The sequence below is a fragment of the Oncorhynchus nerka genome, linkage group LG2 (genome assembly GCF_034236695.1).
Source record: "Oncorhynchus nerka isolate Pitt River linkage group LG2, Oner_Uvic_2.0, whole genome shotgun sequence".
NCBI lineage: Eukaryota > Metazoa > Chordata > Actinopteri > Salmoniformes > Salmonidae > Oncorhynchus > Oncorhynchus nerka.
This window is the reverse complement of record NC_088397.1, coordinates 70,162,896-70,189,037: the sequence shown is the minus strand read 5'-3', so window position 1 is coordinate 70,189,037 and position 26,142 is coordinate 70,162,896. Positions and strand designations below refer to the sequence as shown.

At 42.7% G+C, this 26,142-nt stretch overlaps 3 protein-coding genes and 1 long non-coding RNA gene across 8 annotated transcripts in view; 2 read left to right on the top strand and 2 right to left on the bottom strand.

The window, feature by feature from the left end:
- Window positions 1-6,589, bottom strand: part of LOC115141076 (SAP domain-containing ribonucleoprotein) — a 54,523-nt gene extending 47,934 nt beyond the window's left edge. For 2 of the 4 annotated variants that reach the window (XM_029679683.2, XM_029679709.2), the window contains exons 1-8: window positions 6,481-6,589; window positions 5,515-5,614; window positions 3,421-3,476; window positions 3,265-3,338; window positions 1,372-1,423; window positions 1,094-1,167; window positions 708-745; window positions 590-618 (exon numbers count right to left, since the gene is read on the bottom strand). In XM_029679683.2, the coding sequence (XP_029535543.1) occupies window positions 590-618; window positions 708-745; window positions 1,094-1,167; window positions 1,372-1,423; window positions 3,265-3,338; window positions 3,421-3,476; window positions 5,515-5,614; window positions 6,481-6,513 (456 nt within the window). In that variant the 5' untranslated portion in view covers window positions 6,514-6,589. The remainder of the gene's footprint in view (window positions 1-589; window positions 619-707; window positions 746-1,093; window positions 1,168-1,371; window positions 1,424-3,264; window positions 3,339-3,420; window positions 3,477-5,514; window positions 5,615-6,480) is intronic. The other 2 variants (XM_029679692.2, XM_029679700.2) reach the window with 2 other exon arrangements.
- On the top strand, window positions 4,450-7,632 carry LOC135560264 (uncharacterized). Its single transcript, XR_010458864.1, has 2 exons — window positions 4,450-4,946; window positions 6,955-7,632. It is a non-coding gene; the product is annotated as an uncharacterized LOC135560264 (long non-coding RNA).
- cdk2 (cyclin dependent kinase 2) lies at window positions 7,453-10,565 on the bottom strand. Of its 2 annotated transcripts, XM_029679669.2 has the most exons (7): window positions 10,122-10,563; window positions 9,573-9,650; window positions 9,363-9,483; window positions 8,676-8,846; window positions 8,410-8,511; window positions 8,112-8,315; window positions 7,453-7,942 (listed from the first exon to the last, which is right to left on the bottom strand). In XM_029679669.2, the coding sequence occupies exons 1-7, from the start codon at window positions 10,235-10,237 to the stop codon at window positions 7,838-7,840; spliced, it is 897 nt and encodes a 298-aa protein (XP_029535529.1). In that variant the 5' UTR covers window positions 10,238-10,563; the 3' UTR covers window positions 7,453-7,837. The 2 variants fall into 2 exon arrangements, with proteins under 2 accessions (XP_029535529.1, XP_064858147.1); XM_065002075.1 differs by lacking the exon at window positions 9,573-9,650 and having other exon boundaries at window positions 10,122-10,565.
- Window positions 10,566-19,018: 8,453 nt separating this feature from the next.
- On the top strand, window positions 19,019-25,837 carry LOC115141039 (melanocyte protein PMEL-like). Its single transcript, XM_029679620.2, has 12 exons — window positions 19,019-19,160; window positions 21,645-21,740; window positions 21,839-21,985; window positions 22,122-22,268; window positions 22,518-22,679; window positions 22,839-23,144; window positions 23,277-24,164; window positions 24,268-24,447; window positions 24,546-24,648; window positions 24,775-24,980; window positions 25,099-25,189; window positions 25,445-25,837. The coding sequence occupies exons 1-12, from the start codon at window positions 19,103-19,105 to the stop codon at window positions 25,596-25,598; spliced, it is 2,538 nt and encodes an 845-aa protein (XP_029535480.1). The 5' UTR covers window positions 19,019-19,102; the 3' UTR covers window positions 25,599-25,837.
- Window positions 25,838-26,142: the final 305 nt, after the last annotated feature.

Below are 26,142 nucleotides of genomic sequence, written 5' to 3'. Positions count from 1 at the left end.
CATTGTTTGCATCCAACAGCTTGCTAGCTTTTTCTAACCAGCACTGTCCCAGAGCTTGGAGAAATGTTTATCTGCCTCGTGCAGCAGGTGCAAGACAACTTTACCAGCTTCATAGCAAACATATTGGTGAATCACTGTGATGTATGACATACAAGTGACAGTGTAATCAATGTGTAATAACTACATAAAAATTGTATGCATGTGCAATTATTAAGTGACGTGCAGTCATATTCAGGTCCTGATTGGTCAACAAGCTTTTTTGACACATCAAAGTGTTATTTGATGTGTATCTTTTTTGACACAAAGACCAAACAGAGTTCCATAGCTAACAAACATACAGTGCAGAAAAATTGTTAAGTTATTTTATACAATATCTTATCACAGCACTGGCAAACCATAGCTGACCAACTCCCTGACCAAAATGGCTGACCAATCACAAGAAGGTTCATGTCCATGCTAGTATTCTAATTCCATGACAATGTTATAGCAGCCTACTGTAAATGTGAGGATATTGTGAGGTGTCATTTTATGTGCCGTCACCGTTGCAGTAGGAAAATAAAAAATGTATATAACCCCCCTTGATACTCACAGTTGGTTTGCTATTCGCAACTGGTGCACCTAATAGACAAAGAAAAAAAATGTAATGAATTACACACTTTGGACTGGTCATGCTGAAGGACCTATGAAAGGCTAAAAATACAACTCACCTGGTGTGGAAGCCGGCGTTGGAGCTGGTAAACCGAACCTGACAAACATCAGATCAATTCAGTTAATATTCACTCACACAACCTACATCTTTTCAACATCCATTTTACTATGCTTTCAACAGTCAGACCAATATGACTTCCCACGGGGCAGATTATTGCCACATATAATATCTTTGTTATTCTTTTAACGTAACTACCTGACATTGTTCACTGAGTAATGATCAAAACTTGATTGTTAACTACTATATTTCATCGATTTGAGGAGGTCAAGAGAAGGGTCAAAAGTGCGACACATTGCTGATGTCTACATGCAAGACGTACAATACTAGTTTATCCAAAGTCAACAGATGATCCATTATAATGTGGAATTCAGTCCAGGGGCTCACCTGGCAGCGCGGGCCTCTTTCTTACTATCAGCAGTGGCAGGCAGGTTGAAACGCTCCGCCCTCTTTTGCAGCTTCTGTGATGGACATAAATACAAGTTGAAGATTCATACAAGTACACTTCATCAATGCAGTGCCAATAGGGCAGGTACACATTCATCCTGTCAAGGTTTCCAATACCGAGTGAGGATTACTAGAGCTGATGAGAATAACATGGTGGGAAACAATGATTTTAAATCTATTGATACACCAGTTATTCTGTGCATCATGCTACTACATACCTCCCCTGCAGCTGCTGGGGCAGTGATTTTCACAACTTTCTTCTCAGCATCCCTAAAGCAAGAACAAAAATGAATTGAATTAAACCATTAGGGCGGTGAATACAGTATCCAGTGAAAAACTAACCCTAGCCTGCCCTCTACTGGTCAAAAATAAACTGCACAGCCAGTAGCTGCAGTATGTTTCCATTAATTGTCCAGTATTCGAAAGTTAGCTTAGAAAATAAATGTGACAATTGCCTGCTAGCGTGCATTACCATTTAACTAACTTATCTGTTTCATGTCTCGGGTAGCCTGTGAAAGCCAGGGTGGATAGAATGTAATAAGAATGTAATAACTGACTAATATTTGCCATATTCTAATAATTCTCATGTGCCAACCATTGGTTTATTTACGCTACATGACTAAAAGTATGTGGACACCTGCTCGTCAAACATCTCATTCCAAAATCATGGGCATTAATATGGAGTTGGTCTCCCCTTTGCTGTTATAACAGCCTCCACTCTTCTGGGAAGGCTTTCCACTAGATGCTGGAAAATGTTCCTACTGCGACAGTGACCTGCTTCCATTCAACCACAAAAGCATTAGTGAGGTCGGGCACTGATGTTGGGCGAATAGGCCTGGCTCGCAGTCTGCATTCCAATTCATCCCAAAGGTGTTTGATGGGGTTGAGGTCAGGGCTCTGTGCAAGCCAGTAGAGTTCTTCCACACTGATCTCGACAAACCATTTCTGTATGGACCTCGCTTTGTGCACAGGGGTATTGTCATGCTGAACCAGGAAAGAGCCTTCCCCAAACTGTTGCCACAAAGTTGGAAGCACAGAATCATCTAGAATGTCATTGTATGCTGTAGCTTTAAGGTTTCCCTTCACTGGAACTAAGGGGCCTAGACCGAACCATGAAACAACCCCAGACCATTATTCCTCTTCCACCTAACTTTACAGTTGGCACTATGCATTGGGGCAGGTAGCGTTCTCCTGGCATCCGCCAAACCCAGATATGTCAGTCGGACTGCCAGATGGTGAAGCGTGATTCATCACTCTAGAGAACGCATTTCCACTGCTCCAATGGCGGTGAGCTTCACATCCCTCCAGCTGACGCTTGGCATTGTGATCTTAGGCTTGTGTGCGTGCGGCTGCTCGGCCATGGAAACACATTTCATGAAGCTCCCGACGAACAGTTCTTCTGCAAGACTTTGCTTCCAGAGGTGGTTTGGAACTTGGTAGTGGGTGTTGCAACCGAGGTAAAACTACTTTTACGTGCTCCAGCACTTGGCAGTCCCATTCTGTGAGCTTGTGTGGCCTACCACTTCGCGGCTGAGCCATTGTTGCTCCTAGACGTTTCCACTTCACAATAACAGCATTTACAGTTGACCGGGGAAGTTCTGGCAGGACAGGTATTTGACGAACTGACTTATTGGAAAGGTGGCATCCTATGACGGTGCCACGTTGAAAGTCACTGAGCTCTTAAGATAGGCCATTCAACTGCCAATGTTTGTCTATGGAGATTGCATGGCTGTGTGCTCGATTTTATACTCCGGTCAGCAACGGGTGTGGCTGAAATAGCTAAATCCACTCATTTGAAGGGGTGTCCACATACTTTTGTATATGTAGTCTACATCATCAGTGCCAACGTATCGCTACGTTCCATGCCATGTTGAGAATTGATCTCATGTTGGCTATATCGGAAATAATTGATAACTGATAAAAATGTATGATCTTTGGAAAATGTCTTCTATATCTGCCGTTTCCAATGATTTTTGCAACATTGGTTTTGTCGGACAACCGTGGATTGAGAATCATGATAACAATGATTAGGCCTACTTCAATCACATAATAACCATTAGGACATAAAATATTCAATAGGTAGGTGGGTGTGAGTGAAATAGAGTACTGACTTTTCAGGCACAGTTGTCTCTCCTGCTGCCTCTTCTGCAGGTCTTTCATTGATTTCCTCCTCTTTAGGCTCGTCCTGTAAATACACACGTAATCTCAACAAATCCTCCACAAATGTAAAGATATTCAGAAATATTGTAATAGTAAAGTATTCCTACCTCTAACTCTCCCAAGACCTCCTCTTCATTCACCTCATCTTCTGGAACATAACACGCTAAAGATATATTTTCCTCACATTGTCAAGCCAACAAGCTGGCTGTAAAAACAAGAATGTTTATCTGAGCATAGTACATTAAAGAATGCATACTTCACCTGTCAGAGTGAATAATGCTACATAAAGTGCATTCAGAAAGTATTTAAACCACTTTCATTTTTCCACATTGTCACAGCCTTATTCTAAAATTGATTAAACAAAACATTCATCAATCTAGACACAATACCCCATAATGACAAAGCAAAAACGTTTTTTTTTTAAACGTATAAAAAAAACGAAAACATGAATAACTTATTTACATTAGTATTCAGACCCTTTGCTATGAAACACAAAATTGAGCTCGGGTGCATCCTGTTTCCATTGATCATCCTTTAGATGTTTCTACAACTTGATTGGAGTCCACCTGTTGTAAATTCAATTGATTGGACGTGATTTGGAAAGGCACCTACCTGTCTATATAAGGTCCCAGAGTAGAAAGTGTACGTCAGAGCAAAAACCAAGCCATGAGGTTAAAGGAATTGTCCGTGGAGCTCTGAGACAGGATTGTGTCGAGGCACAGATCTGGGGAAGGGTACCAAAACATGTCTGCGGCATTGAAGGTCCCCAAGAACACAGTGACCTCCATCATTCTTAAATGGAAGAAGTTTGGAACCACCAAGACTCTTCCTTGAGCTGGCCGCCCGGCCAAATTGAGCAATCAGGGGAGAAGGGCCTTAGTCAGGGAGGTGACTCAGAACCCGCTGATCACTCTGACAGAGCTCCAGAGTTCCTCTGTGGAGATGGGAGAATCTTCCACAAGGACAACCATCTCTGAGGCACTCCACCAATCAGGCATTTATGGTAGAGTGGACAGGCGGAAGCCACTCCTCAGTAAAAGGCACATGACAGCCTGCTTGGGGTTTGCCAAAAGGCACCTAAAGGACTCCCAGGCCATGAGAAACAAGATTCTCTGGTCTGATGAAACCAAGATTGAACTCTTTGGCCTCAAAGCGTCACGTCTGGAGGAAACCTGGCACCATCCCTACCGCGAAGCATGGTGGTGGCAGCATCATGCTGTGGGGATGTTTTTCAGTGGCAGGGACTGGGAGACTAGTGAGGTTTGAGGGGAAAGTACAGAGAGCTCCTTGATAACCTGCTCAGCGCCTCAGACTGGGGCAAAGGTTCACATTCCAACAGGACAACAACTCTAAGCACACAGCCAAGACAACACAGGAGTGGCATGGGAACAAGTCTCTGAATGTCCTTGAGTGGCTGAGCCAGAGCTTGAACCTGATGGAACATCTCTGGAGATATCTCTTAATATCTGTGCTGCAACATTCCCCATCCAACCTGACAGAGCTTGAGAGGACCTGCAGAGAAGAATGGCAGAAGCTCCCCAAATACTGGTGTGCCAAACTTGTAGCGTCATACGCAAGAAGACCCAAGGCTGTAATCGCTGCCAAAGGTGCTTCAACAAAGTACTGACTAAAGGTTTGAATACTTACATAAATGTCATCAGTTTTTTTTATTTGTAATACATTTGATAAATTCTAAACCTGTTTTTGCCTTGTCATTATAGGGTATTGTGTGTAGATTGAAAAAAAATAATCATCCGTTTTAAAATAAGGCTGAAATTTAACAACATGTGGAAAGTCAAGGGGTCTGAATATTTTTCAAATCCACTGTACATCTATCAAACTAAGATTCAGTTATTGTAAAAATCAAGACAATTCATGATACCATCCAAAAAAGAGTAAGGCTTATATTGCAGTAGTTTTTTTAAATTAAGGTGAGTTCAGAAACAAAACAAGAGGTAGATCTGAGGGAACGTGTTTGTTATTATGCAAAAACAAGAAACCACAGACCGACACCTAAACATGACAATGCATGCTGCTAATAGTGTAATAGATGGAACTGAAGTGAACTCTCCATGTCAAAATTCACAGGGCTGGGGAGCTTTACGCATTTGCACAAGGCAACAAAAAAACACACTTAAATTGTACAATCAGCGCTATTAAGAAATTAGAGTGTTAATGCAAGAAAGTCAAGTTCACCATACCATGCTCCTCAAGGTATGCCTGCAACCGTCCAATAAGGTCACCTTTGTTTCCTTTCACCTCCAATCCCCTCACAGCACATTCCTGCTTGAGCTCAGCCAACTGAAGGTGAAGTTAGGTCAACAAATGTATAACACTTTGTTAGTGGAGAGGGTATGCATATAATACAGTAGGAAATTAACATTGATGAAATGTATTCTTTAAAATGTAAACTACAACCAACGACCGAAATTAGTGCTATAATAAACATGGCTACCACATGAGTAAACAGTTTTGGCACAACTCAATGCAGCAATTTGACAACAGACCAAGCTAGGCCTAAAGTACAGATAGTGAAATGTACAATAACTTGCCGTATACGGGGTTACAGGGGCAGTTTTGACAATAATGTAAATAACTGCTAGCTATCCAACCAATAATAACGAGCTCAATAAAAGTATGCTAGCTGGCTATAGAGCAAACTTTGCACACTAACGTTAGGTAGCGAACGTATTCATTTGCAATGTGGAATGTATTTAGCTAAATTAATTCGTACAGCTAGCTGTTAAACTGACGACGTTCTGTGTTTCACAGTAACGTAAGCCTACTAACGTTAATGTTAATATGTGCTAATGTCTAGATGGGATAGTTTTTATACTTAAAAAAAAGTTGCTTTTAGGCCATTTAGCTAGCTAACCCTAACCTTAACCTAATTCTCATAGCCTGTTGCGTAAATTATCCCAAACCTTCTACGAAGAGTCCATTATGACAAAAGATATATCTCGTTAACTAGTTAGCACATCAGCCGATAACTTTTAGCTAGCTTCCATTTGCAGGCATATCACACTGCATTACTACCGCACAACTACATTAGCTAGCGTTGTAACCCGTAAAATAAGCATATTTTCAATCACTTGTCAATTTTACAAAAAACTAGATGAATAATTCAGTATACATTGAATTGTATTCATTTTTTATTGTTTTCTCACCTTCAATTTATGGATTTCAACAACGTCGGCCATCTTGTTTGTATCGGGTAAGAGCGGAAACAAAATATCCAATGCGGTAGTGCGCTTTGCTGAAAGGCGTAACAAAACGACCGATGATTGGCTGTACGAGGCTTGTCTACTCTCGTGTGAAACGGTATAAATGCTGAAAAAGTTGTGGTGCTGCCATCTGCCGATACTTTACTAGATTAACACATCAAAATATAATTCCCTCAGTAACTAAGTGACTGACTCATACTACAAAAATATAAACTCAGCATAGAACAATTTCAAAGATTTTACTGAGTTAGTTCATACAAGGAAATCAGTCAATTGAAATAAATTCATTAGGGAATGGTATCAAACACCTGGAAACCACGTGATGTAATTGATACCATTCCACTTACTGCACTCCAGTTATTACCACAAGCCCATTCTCCCCAATTAAGGTGCCACCAACCTCCTCCTGTGTTGCAGGGCCATCCATTGGGAGAGGGGAGGCAGAAACCTCCTGTGCTGGGCAGGGCTGCAGCCATGGAGTCAGCCAATCAGAGTTAGCTTTTCCCCACAAAAGGGCTTCGGCGAAGGAGACATTCTGACTAACAGGGATAAACACATTTGTGCACAAAACTCTGAAAAGTACATTTTTGTGCATATGGAACATTTCTGGGATTTTTTGTGTTTATTTCAGATCAAGACATGGGATCAACACTACATGTTGCGATTGTTCTAAAACAATTTACTTGTAACTAACCCTCCTTTTCCCCCTTTTGTTTGTGGCTATACTATAGAACTTCTTATGTCAAGCCTTGATGAAATATCTTCAAAATAACACATACCATATGTTTCATATTGTCACACAATGTTAACCTAACTCAAATAAAGAGCTTGCCAAAAGTTGGTACAGGATTCTGAATGTTAACTCGCATATAGTCCCTGGAAATATACAAAATTACATGAATTGAAAAGACAATAGAAGATTTGGAACAAGTTTATCTTTATGTATAATCATTAAACATTTATAAAATTGGCATAACAAGTTTGATAAAATCTAAACAACCCCTTCAATACAAATCGAATGCTGAAACAACTGGAATTTTCCAATCCATTCTCCACTCCATAACAAGCACTCATAGCTGTAAAGAAAAAAGAAAAGAAACTCACAGGACATCTAATTTATAAAACGCTGGTTTTAACTGCTGGAATGATTTTTGGAATGGCACCCATATTTCCCTGTGATCTCTCCCATCGTCTGGACTGTACTATTCAGGTGTGGATAAGAGCTGGGGCAGTCCTTATGCTCAGAGGTCTCTCATGGAAAGACCCTGCGCTATGTATTGTCCCCGTCAGTCTGCATGTCTCAGAGTCGTAGGTGTGGCATTGGCATGGTGACGTCACGGAAGAACCGATGGACAAGGGCATTTTTTGCAGATATCCTCTTGTTTGGGTCATAGGCCAGCATTTGCTGGAAGAATAAGAAAATGTCATAGTAAGGTACAATCTATTAAATGTTTAATCGGCCAGTGACAGCAAAGTGTAAAGCTCTGAGCAATAATTTCAAGTGATTACATTTTATTAATCTTATTGGTACTAGCCCAATACCAAAACATCATTAATGTGGTTAGAGTTCTCACCCCAAGAAGCTCTCTCCCGTCGTCATCCAGAGGGGGCACCACTTTGGACAGCTCCTGCCGGGCCCACTTTGGGAAGGAGGGCTTGTAGTCGGGCATGGAGGTGACTCCTGGCCAGGCCGCCTCATCCGGAGTACCCAGGGTACGGAAGATTCGGAACAGCTGATCGATCTCGGAGTCACCTGGAAACAAGGCCCTCCTAGTGATCTGAAGAATGAATTGGAAAGTTTGGAGATGAAGTGACACCTTGCTTTATAAAATGTTGAAGCTGCAAAATATTATAGCCAGACAATAAATGTACCATTTCAGCAAAGATGCACCCCAAACTCCAGATGTCAACAGCTGTAGAGTAGTATTTGCAGCCCAAGAGAATTTCTGGAGCTCGGTACCATAGAGTTACCACCTGAGAAATGTTAATACATGTTAATTTCCCTATCATGGGCTCAAAAATGATGAGATGCTCACAGGATCATAACACAAGTGAAACACTAATTTTGCTAGCCATTGACCATTAAAAACCACACAGCAAAAATACAGTGTGGTGTATGTATATTGTGTATGCCTCACCTCATGAGTGTAGGTGCGGACAGGCACCCCGAAGGCCCTAGCCAGGCCGAAGTCAGCAAGCTTGATCTCCCCCTGGGCATTGATGAGCAAGTTCTGGGGCTTCAGGTCCCGATGGAGAACCCTGTGGGAGTGACAGAAGGCCAGGCCCTGTAGCAGCTGGAACAGGTAACTCTGCAAACACACCATAATTAGATTCATAGGGAGACAGACAGTCACACAACCTGATAGGTTACCATATTGTTTTCATTTCAGGTGACAAAATGTATGTAGCACTGCCATACAAAATCCAGAACAGAGTTATGCTACAACCTGGTAAAAAACAAAACCACAACATTGTGTTAGTTGGTAAATAATCAAACAATTGCCATACATGTACTTTTTACTTGGGTCTTTCACCTTGATAACAATGCACAGTAGTTAGATGATATGTCCACCTGACAAAGACCCAAGTGGAATTGAAACATGTCTCAAATCACAGTGGGGGCACTGTTGTCCTGTATGGCTCAATTAAAGCATAGCACTTGCAATGTCAGAGTTGTGCATTAAATTCCTGGGGCCACCCAGGGAAAAAAAAGAAGATATGCAGGCGTGACTAAGTTGCTTTGGATAAAAGTGTCTGCTAAATGCATCACCAATTGTTTTTTTGGTCAGTCTAAACAAATTGTGTGTGCAGTGCAGTCTGAATACCTTGACAAGTGGCAAAGCGATACCAGAGACAGAGGAGGAGTCCATGAACTTCTTGAGGTCCTGATGTAGGAACTCAAAAACCAGGTACAGTTTGTTCTCTGTGTGGATGACATCACGGAGCCTGTCGGTGTGAAAGTACAGAGATGTCAATGTAAGCACAATTTAACAGAGAAAGCTGGTGTTTAACATAAGTAGCTCAATGGTACATACTCAACAATATTTGGGTGGCTGAGCTCTTTGAGGAGTGATATCTCTCGGATGGCAGTGCTTGGTACTCCCTCTGTTTCCCTAAGAAGGCATAATATCACACTATCATCCCATTCCTCACAAAGTCAGCCAAATTAATTTGAACATTGCATGGGGTCCATCCATTGTGTAATGTGTATAATATGGTGCAGTTAATAATACCTTTTTTTTCTACATGTGTCTGGATGCGATTTCTAGTTCTAAATAGCTGGATCTACTTATGAGAACGTTACAGTCCATGTGACCAATGCCATATGATAGCAGTAGCTGTCAAGACAGTGACTTGTTTTGTCGTACAAAGCTTTAAAAGCTGACTAAGCTATCCAGGTAGTTAGCTATAAACTAGCATAACATGGGATACTTTCAAGACTCACTGGTTATCAATTCAGGTCAAGTAACTAGGTAGCGACATAGCCAAATAGGTAGCGACGGAGGAGCCAGCTACTTGCCAAGGTGACAATTAGCTGGCTAACGATAGCCAGCTAACCTAGCTGTCAGTCAGATACCACTTACGTGTCTAGTCTGATTTTTTTGAGGGCAACGGTCTCTCCAGTGACTTTGTTCTTTGCCTTGTACACCACTCCGTACGTCCCTTCTCCAATCTTTTCCACTTTCTGAAATGATTCCATGTCACACAAGTTCTGTTTTGGTTAGCTAGCTAGAGAGCTATCATCTAATACAAACAGCTGTATTTTTTTTAAACAAAGAAAAACGTTAGCTAACAGCAGTAGCTGCCTCAAATTCAAGCTAACGTTAGAATGCGAACTAACTAAACTTTTGTGAATAAATCTGCAACTTTGTAACGTTGCCGCCAACGTGTTTCGCCAGGAACAACTTGGAGCGGGAGCCCATCAGGATTATCACACGATAAATAAAACGAATCAGTTAAGCGGGTTGCAACACGTTCGACTCGAAACAAAAGTAACAGAACCCGCCAGTTCCCGCGTTGTTAATGCCACGCCTTGGATGAACTAGAGAACCGCCCAATTTTCAATATACGACCAATCACTGACAACCCAATGATCAAAATATTACAACTGAGACGCACATTCCGGAAAGAAACAAACGATGAATGGATGGAACATTGGACCAAAGACAGTGCAGTATGAAGTTTGGCAGAAACTGCTTCTCCAATAGAAATACCCGATCACTCTTGTAGTAGGCGATGTCATGGTGACGTTGGCTAGCTAAACTCATGAACAGAAACACTTAATCGGGTCTACACGTTCAATTAATTGTTATAGATTACGTATGCTTCCAATAACAAGTCAGGAAACGGTGTCTAAACGCCCGTCTCGCGCCAAACTGCGCATGTGCAGGCCGTCAACACAAAGGCACTCCTTCGATATTAAGTTGTTTTTGAGTTTTGAGTCAGTTTGTCACTTTCACGAGGTTGGAGTAATAACATGTTCAACTACTGAAGACATTAGCTCGAATCTAGGTTGTGCCTTTAGATTTTGAGAAAATTAACAACTAATGAATTATGTTTCATGTCTCTCATCGACTTCTCAAGTCCCGGCCTGGTCTGTTTGGTCTCTTTCTTGAGCATTCCCGGAAGTCTTACGATGTTGCGCCTCTCTGGGTTTGGAAACTCTGTGATTGGACCCTGTTTTTCAGTGAGAATCAGCTGGGTTTATGCCATAGAGATCCTATTAAATTACTAGAGAGGATATGTCACGATCCCTCAAAGTTCCAGAATGGGGCGAAAATGGGAGCTATCTTAGTCAGGGAGAAATCCAAAACCGGTCTAATTGGAATGAATGGCAGTAGAGGCATAGGTAATGCATTTCCTGCATTTACTTGTGCAGCGAAATAAAAGGCATGTGATGTATCAGAATTTGTGTAATAGAATTATAGCCAAACTAAAATATAGTAATATAATAATGAATACAGTTTATACAGGCTTCCTATACATTTTCTGTACAAATGGCCTCTAAAATATGTGCAAACAGACCATTAATGTATCCGATTTAGTTTTCTTGGGGTGTGTTCATAAATTCACTCTGGACTGCCAGAGTGCACGCAGAGTGCGGTCTGGGCTTTAGAAAATGTAATTACGTTTTTTGCAGACTTTACTGACACCTGTCATACTCAACAGGTGTTGCACCTTCATAAATTCATTGGTTATTCTGCGCTCTCAACGAGAGTGGTCTGAAATCGGAGTAGACAGCAGAGTGAATTTAAGAATGCACCCTAGGAAAGCTGTGAATGCTTTTATATGATACAATATCAGTACATGTTGCATTTACAACTTTTCTGCATTGATTGAAATGGAATGTTGGCATATTGGCAGTTAATTAGAAACATGTATGGAATAATTTCTCTAAAATTGTCTGGCTAGCTAGCTAACACACATACAGTGCAGATACATTCTTCACATTCATTGTTTTACACAATATCTTATCACAGCACTGGCAAAAAAAACTACATTTGTCTTATTCATTGCTTTAACACACTCCGCCTACCCTGATGTCCTTCCTAGCCGTGTCTGAATCCTGGCTTAGGAAGGCCACCAAAAATCCTGAAATTTCCACCCCCAACTACAACATTTTCCATCAAGATAGAACTGCCAAAGGTGGCAGAGATGCAATCTACAGCAGAGATAGCCTGCAGAGTTCTGTCATACTATCCAGGTCTGTGCCCAAACCGTTCGAGCTAATACTTTTGAAAATCCACCTTTCCAGAAATAAATCTCTCACTGTTGCTGCTTGTTATAGACCCCCCTCAGCCCCCAGCTGTGCCCTGGACACCATATGTTAATTGATTGCCCCCATCTATCTTCAGAGTTTGTACTGTTAGGTGACCTAAACTGGGATATGTTTAGCACCCCGACCGTCCTACAATCTAAACTAGATGCCCTGAATCTCACACAAATTATCAAGGAACCTACCAGGTACAACCCTAAATCCGTAAACATGGGCACCCTCATAGATATCATCCTGATCAACTTGCCCTCTAAATACACCTCTGCGGTCTTCAACCAGGATCTCAGCGTTGCCTGCTTCCGTAATAGGCCAAACGACCACCCCTCATCACTGTCAAACACTCCCTAAAACACTTCAGCGAGCAGGCCTTTCTAATCGACCTGGCCCGGGTATCCTGGAAGGATATTGACCTCATCTCGTCAATAGAGGATGCCTGGATGTTCTTTAAAAGTGCTTTCCTCACCATCTTAAAAAAGCATGCCCCATTCAAAAAATGTAGAACAAGTCACTCCAGACTTGACTGCCCTTGGCCAGCACAAAAACATCCTGTGGCTTACTGTGAAGGGGCATCGAATAGCCCCCGCGATATGCAACTTTTCAGGGAAGTTAGGAACCAATATACACAGTCAGTTAGGAAAGCTAAGGCTAGCTTTTTCAAACAGAAATGTACATCCTGTAGCACTAATTCCCCTCAAAATTTGGGACACAGTAAAGTCCATGGAGAATAAGAGCGTCTCCTCTGAGCTGCCCACTGCACTGAGGCTAGAAAACACTGTCACCACCGATAACTCTACGATAATCAAGAATTTCAATAAGCATTTTTCTACGGTTGGCCATGCTTTCCACCTAGCTACCCCTACCCCGGCCAACAGCTCTGCACCCCCCGCAGCAATTTGCCCAAGCCTCCCTCCCCGCTTCTCCTTCACCCAAATGCAGATAGCTAATGCTCTGAAAGAGCTGCAAAATCTGGATCGCTACAAATCAGCTGGGCTAGACAATCTGGTGTTTAAGATAGATGTGTACATAAAGGCAGGGGTAAAGTTTCTCCCCCAATTGGTAGTTGGGGAGCTTAACCTGGAAGACAGCTGCAAACAATGTGTCGGAGGAAACACTGTACTGCTGGCGACCTAAGTCAGCATGCATGCCCGGCCCGCCACAAGGAGTCGCTAGAGCATGATGGGACAAGGACATCCCAGTCAGCCATACCCTCCCCTAACAATGCTAGTCCAATTGTGCACCACCTCAAGGGTCTCCTGGTCGAGGCCAGCTGCGACACAGCCCGGGATCAAACCCGGGTCTGTTGTGATGCTTCTAGCACTGCGATGCAGTGCCTTAGACTGCTGCACCACTCGGGAGGCCAGGATAGATAATAATAAGAGTAAAATAAAGAACAGAGAAGCAGCTTTTTATGATGAGGGTGAAAGTATGGTGTGTTGCACGTGCTACATTTGCACACACTGTACATAGATTTTTCTATTGTGTTATCGACTGTACATTTGTTTATCCCATGTGTAACTCTGTGTTGTTGTTTTTGTAGCACTCCTTTGCTTTATCTTGGCATGTGTGTGTGTGCTTATGTAGTGTATGTGTGTGTGTTTGTGTGTGTGGGTTTGTATGAAGTGTTAGTTTTGTGTGTGAGTGAGTGTATATACAATTTAGTCTTGTAAATGTGCATAGAGTCAGTGCAAGAACGGGTCAATGCAGATCGTCCGGGTAAGCATTATTGCTTGGGGGTAGAAGCTGTCTCAGAGCCTGTTTGTCCAAGAGCCCATGCTCCGGTACCGTTTGCCGGACAGTAGCAGAGTCTGTCTTGGATCGCTGAAGTTCTTGGCAGTTTTTCAGGCATTCCTCTGACACCGCCTGATATAGAGGTCTTGGATGGCAGGGTGCTCAGCCCCAGTGGTATACTGGGCCGTCCGCACCACACTCTGTATCGCTTTGCGGTCAAGGGCGGTGCAGTTGCCAAGTGGTGATGCAGCTAGTCAAGATGCTGCCGATGGTGCAGCTATATAACTTTTTGAGGATCGGAAGACAAATGCCAAATCTTTTCAGCCTCCTGAGGGGTAAGAGGTGCTGTCGTGTCCTCTTTACGACTGTGCGGGTGTGTGTGGACCACATTAAGTCCTTAGTAGCCTATGCCGAGTCCCCAACAACCGGATGTTCCGGTTTTCAGGGGAACTAGAAAGAGAGCCTGTAAGGTGACTTTTGCTTTTGGACATGAACAAGGTGACACCACTCTTAGCTCCACCATTCTTTCCCCCTCGTCAAGACCAGTATGTAGGGGGGGGGGGGAATCTAGTTTCAGGCATTTATTTTACTTCTGCTATATTAGGTTAAGTCCTCAGTGATGTGGATGCAAGGAACCTCCAATACTCCCTGTTCAACCCGCTCCACTATAGCCCTCTCAATGTGGATGGGGGTGTGCTCTCCCCCCTATTTCCTGTAGTCCTCGATCAGATCCTAAATCTGACTGACGTTGAGGGAGAGGTTGTACACTGCCAGGTCTCTGACCTCCTCCCAGTAGACCGTCTCATCACCATCGGTGATCAGGCCTACCACCATCGTGTCATCAGCAAATTTGACGATGGTGTCGGAGTCGTGCATGGCCATGCAGTTGTGGTTGAACAGGGAGTATTGGAGGGGACTAAGCACACACACCTGAGGGGCCCCCATGTTGAGGGTCAGCGTGGCGAAGGTGTTGTTGCCTACCCTCATCACCTGGGGCTGGCCCATCAGGACGTCCAGGATCCAGTTGCAGAGGGAAATGTTCAGTCCCAGTGTTCCGAGCTTGATGATGAGCTTGGAGGGGACTATGGTGTTTAACGCTGATCTGAAGTCTATGAACAGCATTCTCACATAGCTATTTATACTCTTGTCCTGGTGGGAGAGAGCAGTGGGAAGTGCAATTGAGATTGCTTCATTTGTGAATCTGTTGGGGCAGTAAGCAAATTGGAGTGGGTCCATGGTGTCTGGGATGATGGTGTTGATGTGTGTCATGGCCAGCCTTTCAAAGCACTTCATAATTACAGCTGTGAGTGCTAAGGTACAATAGTAATTTAAGCAGGTTACTTTGGCATTCTTGGGAACAGGGACAATGGTGGTCAGCTTGAAACATGTTGGGATTACAGTCTGGGACTGTAATGAACTTGTTGTGAAACGCAGATTGGCTAATGGTAAACAAGCTGCGTCAACCATGAACTAAAACTACAGCTTTCATGCTTGTAAACACATTATAGTGTTCATAAACCATATTAATAGATATATATTTGTATAGATAATGCTGTGTTATTTTTATCTGCTGGAAATTCTGTTATCGAGGTAATTTCCTGAGTAGTTGACGACAGAGTTCAGCATGTGGGAGAAGTAAGAGCTCAGGGATGATAGACGTTAGTAATTATAAATTGGAGGGTCGTTCAACTGGATTTTTCACAGTCATATGTGGTAAATACCACCTTCCCACTTGGTTATGAATGCAGCTTTAGGCTCTTGAAAAGCTTCTTTACAGTCTGTCAGTCTGGCATTTCTGTAAAAAGTAAACATTTAAGGCGCCTATAATCACCTCCAGTTGAGATTCATATGTTGATTTTCCCTCAAGACATTTGTAAGTTACTGCTTTCAAGGAAGTAGCTAACGCTATATACTCTTCTGTGAACCTGTCCTCTCTGCCTGTCCTACATCTGGCTGCTGCTTATGTCATCATTCCATTGGAAACTGGTAAATAATGATTGAATTGCCCCCCTCTTGCGCTCACAGGTTACATTGTGACAATTGTCTGCACTCTGAGACATGTTGACTCATTATTCCTCTAGACTTTCACTCGCAACCTTATTCCAATGATCAAACAAAAAGTCTCACGCTTTTTCCTGTTGATTTGATCCTATTTATGTTCAAATTCCAGACATGCCTCAGGTGTTGTTTGCTCATCCCCTTTGCTCTCCCAGAGTGGATCAACCTTTTGTCCCAAGTGTGTGTGTGTGTGTGTGTGTGTGAGAGAGAGAGAGAGAGCGAGAGATAGTTAACAGTTACGGCCAGCAATGTGTGACCTGCATCCAAAATTCTGGCCTACATCTAGCACTGAAATTCATGTGCTGAAAATGAACCACTGTAGCCTTCATTTGTGTGTAAATGGTAATACTGTAACTGTACAAAGCCAGGTTAGAGACAGTTTAATACCTCTTCAGTTGAATGTGTCTTCAGAAACATTATTTTACCAAATTGAGAAAAATGTTTTTCTCACATCATAAACACACAGCTAGTTTCATTCTGGTTTGTGTGGGCTTTGTCTAAGCCAGTGTTCTATGGTGGCATCTTTACTGTGCTGTGCAGTGTGGTCGGTCAGGTGCTCTGTGAGAAGAATTTAGTGAGCCATTAGCAATGTTGTTAGCACATGAGGGGTCACATGTAGTGCAGCTTGAACAATCTCACCACCAACGTAAGGCAACTCAAATGGTAAGATCTGTCAGATCTGTCAGCTACATACATATTTCCCATTGAATGCACCTTGTGTAAAAAATAACATGTGGCTTCTATTTTAATCACCCCTTTTCTCTGTAAAATGAGAACTTCCAAGTATCAAGGATTTAAGAATGCAGAGGCCTACTCATACCTGTGTCCATACATAACTGAAGAATTTGTTGATTTGTTTTTTAACCTGATTTGAGTATATATTGAGTTGCATGCATGTTATTTTGTTTTATGGTGTTTTAGTACATTCGGTATTTTTCTTTATTGTATTGGAAGAATTGTACTCACTCAGCCTTTAAACCTTTGAGCATACTGTAACAAAACAAGGGAGTAGCACGAGGTTCCAAGACAGGATTTGATCCCAGTACCCTAGGGTCCAGAGCCAGACACGTTACCACTGCTCCTAGAAAGCTAGCTCCCTTAGGATAATCGTGCTTATCAATCCCAGGGTCATTACAATACTATGTTTTCCCACACAAACCAAGGTTATGGTATTTTCATTGTGATCCGGTGTTCTCAACCATTGAGATCTTTGTATTTTTACCTCATTAGCTCAATAATGTCTCAGGGTTGTTTGACTGAAATGCTCTGGAATGCAGAAGAAGGACAATGAGCTTCCACAGTAATATAGAGCAAGCACGAGTGTTTCCCAGCGTGTGTGGACTGCTACGAGCGTAGATACTTTGACTTGGTATGAGGCTTAGGGCACTGAAAGGAGGATATGGGGAAAGAGAGGAGTAAAAGGATGCTATTGATTTGCCATCCCCATGCACTCATCTTGTGACCCCCATGCACACAGCTGTATGGTCGGACGTCAGGGCAGGGATGCATGACTACAGCTGAGAGAATTCTTCCAGGCCTTCACATAAGGAACAGACATTACATACAGTACAGTAAATTACATTTGTTTAAAATCTCTGTCAGAATATGATAGATGGTGGTCATATTTAAAACGCAATATTTATGAGAAAAGTTATTAACTGAAGCGAAGTTAGATTAAGTGACATTAAAGCATATGGTATAATGGTGGAGGCATGGAATCTGGCGGAAAGTTGTCTTCCCAACATGTCTGGGGAAAATCATCAAAGGAACAAGTGTCAACTTTTGCATAGGAATTGCAAGATTAGAACAAACACATTAATGTAAACTTTAAACGGTCAGATAAGTAACGGTCGGATAAGTAACGGTCGGATAAGTAACATAAGAGTACAGAGGAAAAATCTGTTGTTCCTTCATGGTCCTTTTTTTGTTCTCTTCTCCTGGTTACATGGCCAGTGGCCCAGCTTTTGACAGTTCCTATTGGGTATAAGGAACACCAATCCACCTCCAACAATTGTATTATGCTTAACAATACCTAACTATGACCTCATATCAAGGACACTACAGAATGGGTTATGTCCTAAAGAGTACACTCTTTCACTACTCGACAGAAATGTAAAAACATTGGATTGGTGTAGGAATGGGCTAGATAGTTTCAATATACAAGTTATTTCCTTTCAAATCCATGAAGGAGTGTGAACAAGTGTACACTTCGGGAGAAAGGAGAGATTATTGGGACACACACATTCATTCAATTTCCTAAAGAGAGACCTTTGACCTTTGCAAACTCCATATGCTAGGACAACATCAGCAAAACAACAGCCAGCCTGCTCAGTTCTCACAGGCTGTAGCAGAAAAGGATGTTCCAGCACTCAGGTAACGTGTGCAATAGGCCCCTCAGTTGCTGTGTATCCTCAGACAACACTCCAACACACTCATCATCCTTACTTTGTAAGCTATTGCTTTTTTTCACACCACAACTACTAGGCCACTAATTCCAGAAGGTTCCCACTATATGATGAAAATGGAAAACCTAATGTTCTGTACTTGTTAGAGAAAATAATTTTTCCAAAATCTGATAATTTCTTCAGTTCTTCAAAATAAATGAAAGTACGTCGTCAGTGGGAAGATGGCATAACTGATGATTTTTTAAAATGCATTCTGGCATGTGGAAATATATTTTCTGAATGGATGGTATCACTAAATTAAGGTTAATCCCTATAGCTACTGTAACTATCCAGTTAAACATGTGAAAACATAATAGCATTGCTAACAAAGTGTGTGTCTGTCTATTCACGCAGTTGATAAGAGTGGGAGGGGCTGGTTTGTAGACTTCCTATGATGTCAGAGGTGAGAGGCAAGTTTATGGTAATTTATGGTCCAAGACTCTTTTATAGGGAATCGGACATCCTACCACAAATCTCTCCGGGTGGTGTGTTGTTGGGTTTTTAAGACTAGGACGAGGGTTAGGAACTGGGCAAAGAAGGACACACACAACCACGCACAATGAAGACTGTACTGATAGTACTAGTATTGGCTCTCTTGTCAGCAGCTTTAGGAGCAAGTGAGTATATGGATTATTTTCTGCATGAAAATATCTACTTGATAAAACACAGGTTTCTCCATCCCATCTTTCTTGAATTATGTGCAGTGTTGGAGGAGAGATGGGGCTGAGATTGAAATAATGGAAGAGATTATCATTGAGCCTTGCTAAGTACTCACTGAGTAATTAGAAATAATTTAGAATGTCCACAGCTTTCCAGCTGTGTGTGAAATGACATTTGTGCTAACAATCCCCTTTAGTAGTGACATGTTTGTGTTGTTCTATATTTCCCCAAATATAAACTAATTACATTTTTTGTATTCCATAAACTCGTACATTTGACTAATCAATACATACAATATAACTTGTCTGATGATCCGTCAATCTTCATGTTATTAATAAGAAACAATAATTAATTGTATAGTTGTTTATACACTAATGGAACTTGGACAAGCTCAACTAACGTAATTATTCAGTAATAGTGAATAACAGTGGTCTCTCTCATATCGTTCAGTTGTGTAATATCTTCAACTTAGTTTGAATGGTTTCTTTTATTCTCAGGGTCTGTGTAGAAACCTGAGCTCTAAAGCCGGAATTTTGGAACACTGTAGGATTAATAATAATCTATGCATTACTCCTCTATACACTGCATATATACTCTACAAATATCTGCATATAGTAAAGCGTTTCAATACCTGGTGAATATACAGGACTACCAGTGTCTGAAATTACAACATTTTCAAAGAGTATACCAGTACAATCTTCTACGTAATAACATCATTTGTGCAAAGAATTTCATAATGAAGATCCTGAGTAAATGCACACTAAGTTTTGACATGAGCTCATCATACAGTTCATTTTGGTATCACATATTACCAACAATTTGGTAAAACATTTGGTAATTAATAATCATTAATCTCACCCCAGCAAGATTTCAAACACGGTGTTATATACAGTAAAATAGCATGTCCAAAAACTACTGACATAGTGTGTCACAGATTACATGCTCGTAGTCAAGGATAGCGCAATCACATGCCAAGTTGTCTGCACTCCAAGCCCTAAAACTCTAATGTGTATCCTGGAGTAAGGGGAACACTTTATCTCAGCTCTCAACAATAAAATAGATTAACTATATTTTCCCCAGAGGGAACATCAGTACTAATGTTCGAATTTCACTATCAATCATGCAGTTCAAAGTGTATTATTTTTATCTAAGTTTATCTAGCAATCTAGCAATGTGTTGCATCTGATGGATATCAAACCAAATCACAAACTGTAATTAACTTGGTAGGAGATATTGGTGTTTTCATCAAAAATCAGTTTGAAGTGTGACGATCTGATTAATGACTGCACAAGATAATGGTATTATGGCTCGTCATTATGAATTAGAGCTTTAGGAATTTGCATTCCTGAGGTTGTTGAAGCTGAGTGTGACTGTACAGTATCATATGGGGAATACAAGGGGCTCACAATAACGGAAGATAATGTAGGTGTTGAGGTTTCCTAAATTCTTAACAAACTTGTGCACGCACGCATGCACACACACACACACACACAGGAACAACAGTAGGAGAATAAGGCCGCACTGATGTCTGAGCTCCACAGAGGCTCCCCCCTCATTTCAGCAGTTGGGATTACTGCTGCCTGCGCTCAGCTGACAGTCACATGAAAGGGATTGAGGGGGATTGCAGGGTCCGTGTGACTCACACCACCTGGAACCCCCACCTCGCTCCCTCCTCCCCCTTCCACAACCATCAAAGAAATACCTGAACTACTCGCCAACGCTAACTACATGTCAAACTGTTATTTTTGTCCTTCTTTCAGTAAAATGTTGGTAAATGTCTTTGTACACACCCCATCATACGCCCATATCCCAAACTGTAGTGTTATGATAATAACTTTTCCTCTACCCAGGGTAGGCAACAGGGCAGAGAACACTTCCCCGTATAATCTTGTGGTCATAAAATAGAATAGCCACGGCTGTATTTTAGTAAGGAAGGGTCAGATACTGTAGATTTGGAGATAAATAGATTTTAGAACAGTAGAAATTGTCAACATTTTCAATAAGCATTTGAGTCGGTCTGAGTAGTAGATCTTCGCATGACATTCACCAAAAGACATTGTAAAAATAAATGCTATTTAATTAGCCTGGTAGGTAATGAGTTCTGGGTGCCAGGATCCTGATCCTGACCAATGTCTAGACAAAGTCCTAATAAAAGAGCATTTTCAACCTCAGATTTACGTCTAGAGTTAGTAGTGCAGTGGTCAACTGGTCTTACAAACAGATTTTCCGTTAGCGTTTTTGCTGATTCCTATTGGCAATACCTCACTATACCTACTGGAGATGCTAAATAACAGATAAAACCTCAATAATATGATTCATATGAATGGATAACATCTCATGTAGTAGTAGAAGTTCACTATATCAAAGTCTGATCAACAAAAACAATTAGGAGAACGAGAGGAAAATTACCCTGAAACTAAAAACCCTTTTCTTTTTTTCAGAGCCTAAAACCCGCTTTACACGCTACCGCTCATGGAACTCAGGAATATATCCAGTGTGGAAAGATGGGGACTCCCGATACAGAGACTGTTGGACTGGTGGGTTCTCACTTTATTGCACTTTTTTATAGATCAATCACTTAATATAGAAACATTAACCACTTTCTATTGATGTATTTATCACGTTCTGTCACCAGGTGGAGAAGTTACATTCGATGTGAAAAATGATGCACCCACCCTGACTGGCGCAAAGGCAACCTTTAACATCGACCTTCGCTTCCCATCAAACCAGACAGTGCTTCCTGATGGACAGGTGGTGTGGGCGCGTAACTGCACTGTCAATGGTGAGCTCTTCTTCCAAATTCAACCACTATACCCCACTGACCCCACAGTTTTGTTGTTGGTCCTATAGGCCTACAGTCTTTTTCTGGTGTCCCTAACCTTTTATGTTGAACTGGGTGTGGTGTTCCTCTGCTACAGGAACACAGTACCGTCAAGGCCAGGCTGTGTATCCCGACCAGGTCTCTGGTCCTTCAGGAGAGTACAGCGGAGTCTTCCCTGATGGCACCCCCTTCACTGGGACCGCAGACAGGAAACCACACTACGTGTTTGTGTGGAAGACATGGGGTAAGGACAGCTCTTTCATTTACAGACATTCATGTGAGAAAATGCTAACACAATAACACAATGATTTCTGGTATTTACAGAGCTGTGCACAGTGTGCACTGTGAAATCAGTCCTTCCATATGAGGGTTGAAAGGACTAATGAAGCAGCTAATGTTCTTGGGAGTTTTGTCAACACAAGATTTGATCATCAGGCCGTTCATTTTTATAAGCGCTGCTGGTTTTTCTAACTACTGCTGCTTTGTATCCCAGGACGTTACTGGCAGGTGGCGGGTGGGTCCTCCTCCTCTCTCACCATCGGCACAGACAATGTGCCCCTAGGCTCTTACAACATGGAAGTAGTCATCTACCACTGCCGTGGCAAGGACAAGTTCATCCCTCTGGGCTACGCCTCCACAACCTTCTCCATCACAGGTGGGCAGCTGGAACCACAAAATCTTATTTAAACCAAAATTCAACCAACCCTAATTTGACTTCAATTGATCATTTGAAATAATTTGAATTGACTCTCACAAACCTTCACAGCATTGGTCACAACGTGACATCTTTTGCCTTTGCTTTGTGCCTCCCCAGACCAGATCCCCTTCGCAGTGTCACTGACTCAAATTAACGATGTGAACGAGGCTGACCAGAGCTTCATCCAGAATCGGGCCATTGCCTTTAGCATCAGCCTCCACGACCCCAGCCAGTACCTCAGCGCCTCAGACGTCACCTTTAACTGGGATTTTGGTGACAACAGTGGCACCCTCATCTCCAGGGAGCACCAGGTCACACATACATACCTCAACACCGGCACATACAGGCCTCAGGTGGTCCTGATGGCAAGCATCCCCAACGGCTGTGACACACCTGCAGACCCCACCGCTGCCAGCCCCACTGGTGAGAGACATCGATTTTCTATTTTACAGCGAATCCATTTATTGGGTCCAATCTTCCCTTTACAAAAGTCAATGCTTATTCAGTGTATATAACAGTCATAACTGTTGCCTTTCTTCTTGTGTTTTCAACCAGTGATGCCTATGTATCCCTCCGGTGCTCCTGCCATTGTTATGGTGGTCTCTACCCCAAGGGCAGCTCCAGCTGACATCGCCCTGGATGTGCCTGCCTCTGAAGTTGCCCCTGCTGAGGCTGCCGACACAGCTGCAGCTGACGCTGATGCCACAGACACAGATGCAGCTGCAGCCGAAAACCCAGCCATAGCTGAAAGCACAGACTCAGCCGCAGCCGAAACTGCAGTCGAAGCCGGTGCCACAGCTGAAGCAGCACCCACAGCTGACGACGCAGGCGCAGAGGGAGTCGAGGTGGTTGCCTCAGCAGCAGATGATCCAGCCGTCATCCCAGCAACAGAGGACCCTGCCTCTGTCCCTGCAGTAGAAGCCGATGCCACAGCAGAAGACACGGCTGCTGCAGCCATTGAGGTCCCTGCCCCTGTGCCAGCTGTGGAGGGAGCCACAGCTGCCTCCGTCACCCCAGCAACTGAAGAGGCAGCTGCTGTTGATGCTGATGCAGCAGCCGAAACAGCAGTGGTAGATGCGACGGCTGCAGATGTGCCCACCATCAACGCTGCTGCTTCAGTTGCTCCAGTTGCAGAGGGAGAAGAGGCCACAGTGGACCTGACGGCCACAGTCCTCCCAGAGGTCCCAGCTGTAGCCACCGTTACACCCGTGGAGGAGGCAACCGTAGTTGCCGATGCTGAGGTGGTGGCTGAGGTTGCGGCTGCAACAGAGGTGGCCCAGGTCGAGACGGTGGCCCCTGCTGCTAACGTCATTGTTCTTGCCGCCACGGAGGCTGTGGCTGTGGTGGAGGTGGTGCCAGCTGAACTTGCTCTTGAGGCCGAGGCAGAGCTAGAAGCAGAGGTCGTAGAGACAGTGAATGAGGTTGCAGCTGATGCCACTGCAGGTAATCAGTTACTTAGTTACTTAGTCATTCTGTATACAAACAAAAACATGATTTTAGCCATTTCATAATATTATTAACTTACTGTATTTTTGTTCCTCTTCAGCGCCAGCAGCAGTGACTGCTCCAGTGGAGAGTGAGGTAGCAGCAGAGGCTGAGATAGAGGCAGGCACAGAGACACAGGTGGCTCTTGTTGTGGCTAAAAGACAGGCTCCTGAACTTACAGCGGCTGACAACTGTATGATATACCGCTACGGCTCCTTCTCGACCGCTGTGGACGTTGTCCGTAAGTCCACATATGTCCAGATACTGTAGTCACAATTGAGATGTAAAATGCAAGTGATGGTTGCTAATAATGATCTCTCAATCAATCTCATTTCTCAGAGGGTATTGAGAGTGTGGAGATCACCCAGGTGGCCAACGTGGTGTCTCTGGCCACTGAGGTGGTGCAGAATGCTGTGGACCTGACCATCACCTGCCAGGGGAGGTGAGTAGCCAACTAGCAGTGGAAACAGGACCCAAGGAACCGTGCACATTCCTATTGAAATGAGTATTTTGAACATTGCCATCACCTGCACTTTATATCTCCACCTTCTCTTTACATATTACATAGCCTGCCCAATGAAGTGTGCACCATCATCTCGGACGAAGACTGCATCACGCCTGTGGAGACCATCTGTAGCAACGTGACACCCTCCCCAGATTGTCAGATGATCCTTCGCCAGTTCTTCAACGACTCTGGAGTGTTCTGCATCAACGTGTCCCTGACCAATGATGTTAGTCTGGCTGTGGCCAGTGCTAAAGTTAGTGTGACTGTGGGTGAGTGAAATTAACCAACATGTACATAAAACTTAACGAACTGTAAAAACCTTTCCATTTGACATTTCACTGATCGTGGAGTGTACCATACCTTCCTCGAAATGTGTTGTGGTTGCAGGCTCCAACTCCTCCCCAGCAGGCACTGTGGCCGCGGTTCTGGGTGTCATGGTCCTTGTCTGTGTTGCTGGTGCCATTGCTTTGACCTACAAGTGAGTGAAAGACAGTTCTAACCACCGTAAAAGTCAACAAAGTCACACACTTCCTGGTTTCTCCAAATTGATAATTGATTTTTGTTCCACAAAAACTAGTGGTCCACTGAAGATAATTCCACATTATATCCCATGCCATTTCTATCTAAATAAATGATTAATTTTGAAATATTATGTGCGGTTTTATACAATATAATGCACATCTTATTTTTTAACTGTAGCATGAATGCCAGCTAACTTGTGTTTTTCAACCAGGCGGTTTAACCAATACCGTCCACTGAGGGAGGACTCAACTGGCGGCAGCATGGGAAGCTCTGGAAACACGTCTGTGCCGATGCTGCTGTGGAACCTTCTGAGCCGACAGTCACCAGGAGAAAGAAGCCCACTGCTTCAGGGAAGGGTGGTGTGAAAACTCATAACCATCTGCACTGATAAAGCACACACTCATGCATGTTAACACTTAAATATCACTCAGACACACATATCCACTCAGTAACTCTGAAATACGCATATACATGTTAACACATTGCAGACTCAGACACACACAGCCACCCTAATGCAGAGACAAAATGCAACAAGAACAAGCAGTTGTATTCTGTATTGTTACACTGAAAGCAACTTTAATAAAAAACTATAATGTATTAGAAATGTATACATTTTCAACACAGAACAAAAAAGAAACCCCAAAAGCCAAAATAATGTGTTTGTTTCTGCCGTTGCATCACTTGTGACAAAATATTATATTTATTTTGACCCACATACTTTTTTATTTAAGAAAAGAAAAACTGATGAACGTTTACAAAAATGTAGCAATTTATGCTGTGCTTTTTCTGTTATTACTCACTCTTCCTTAGAATGTAATCATAATGACTGCCTCTTGTAACCTTCCAACACTTTCATTTTCTTTGTTAACTGGTCTAATTTGAATTGCCAAAAAAAATCACAGCACTGTG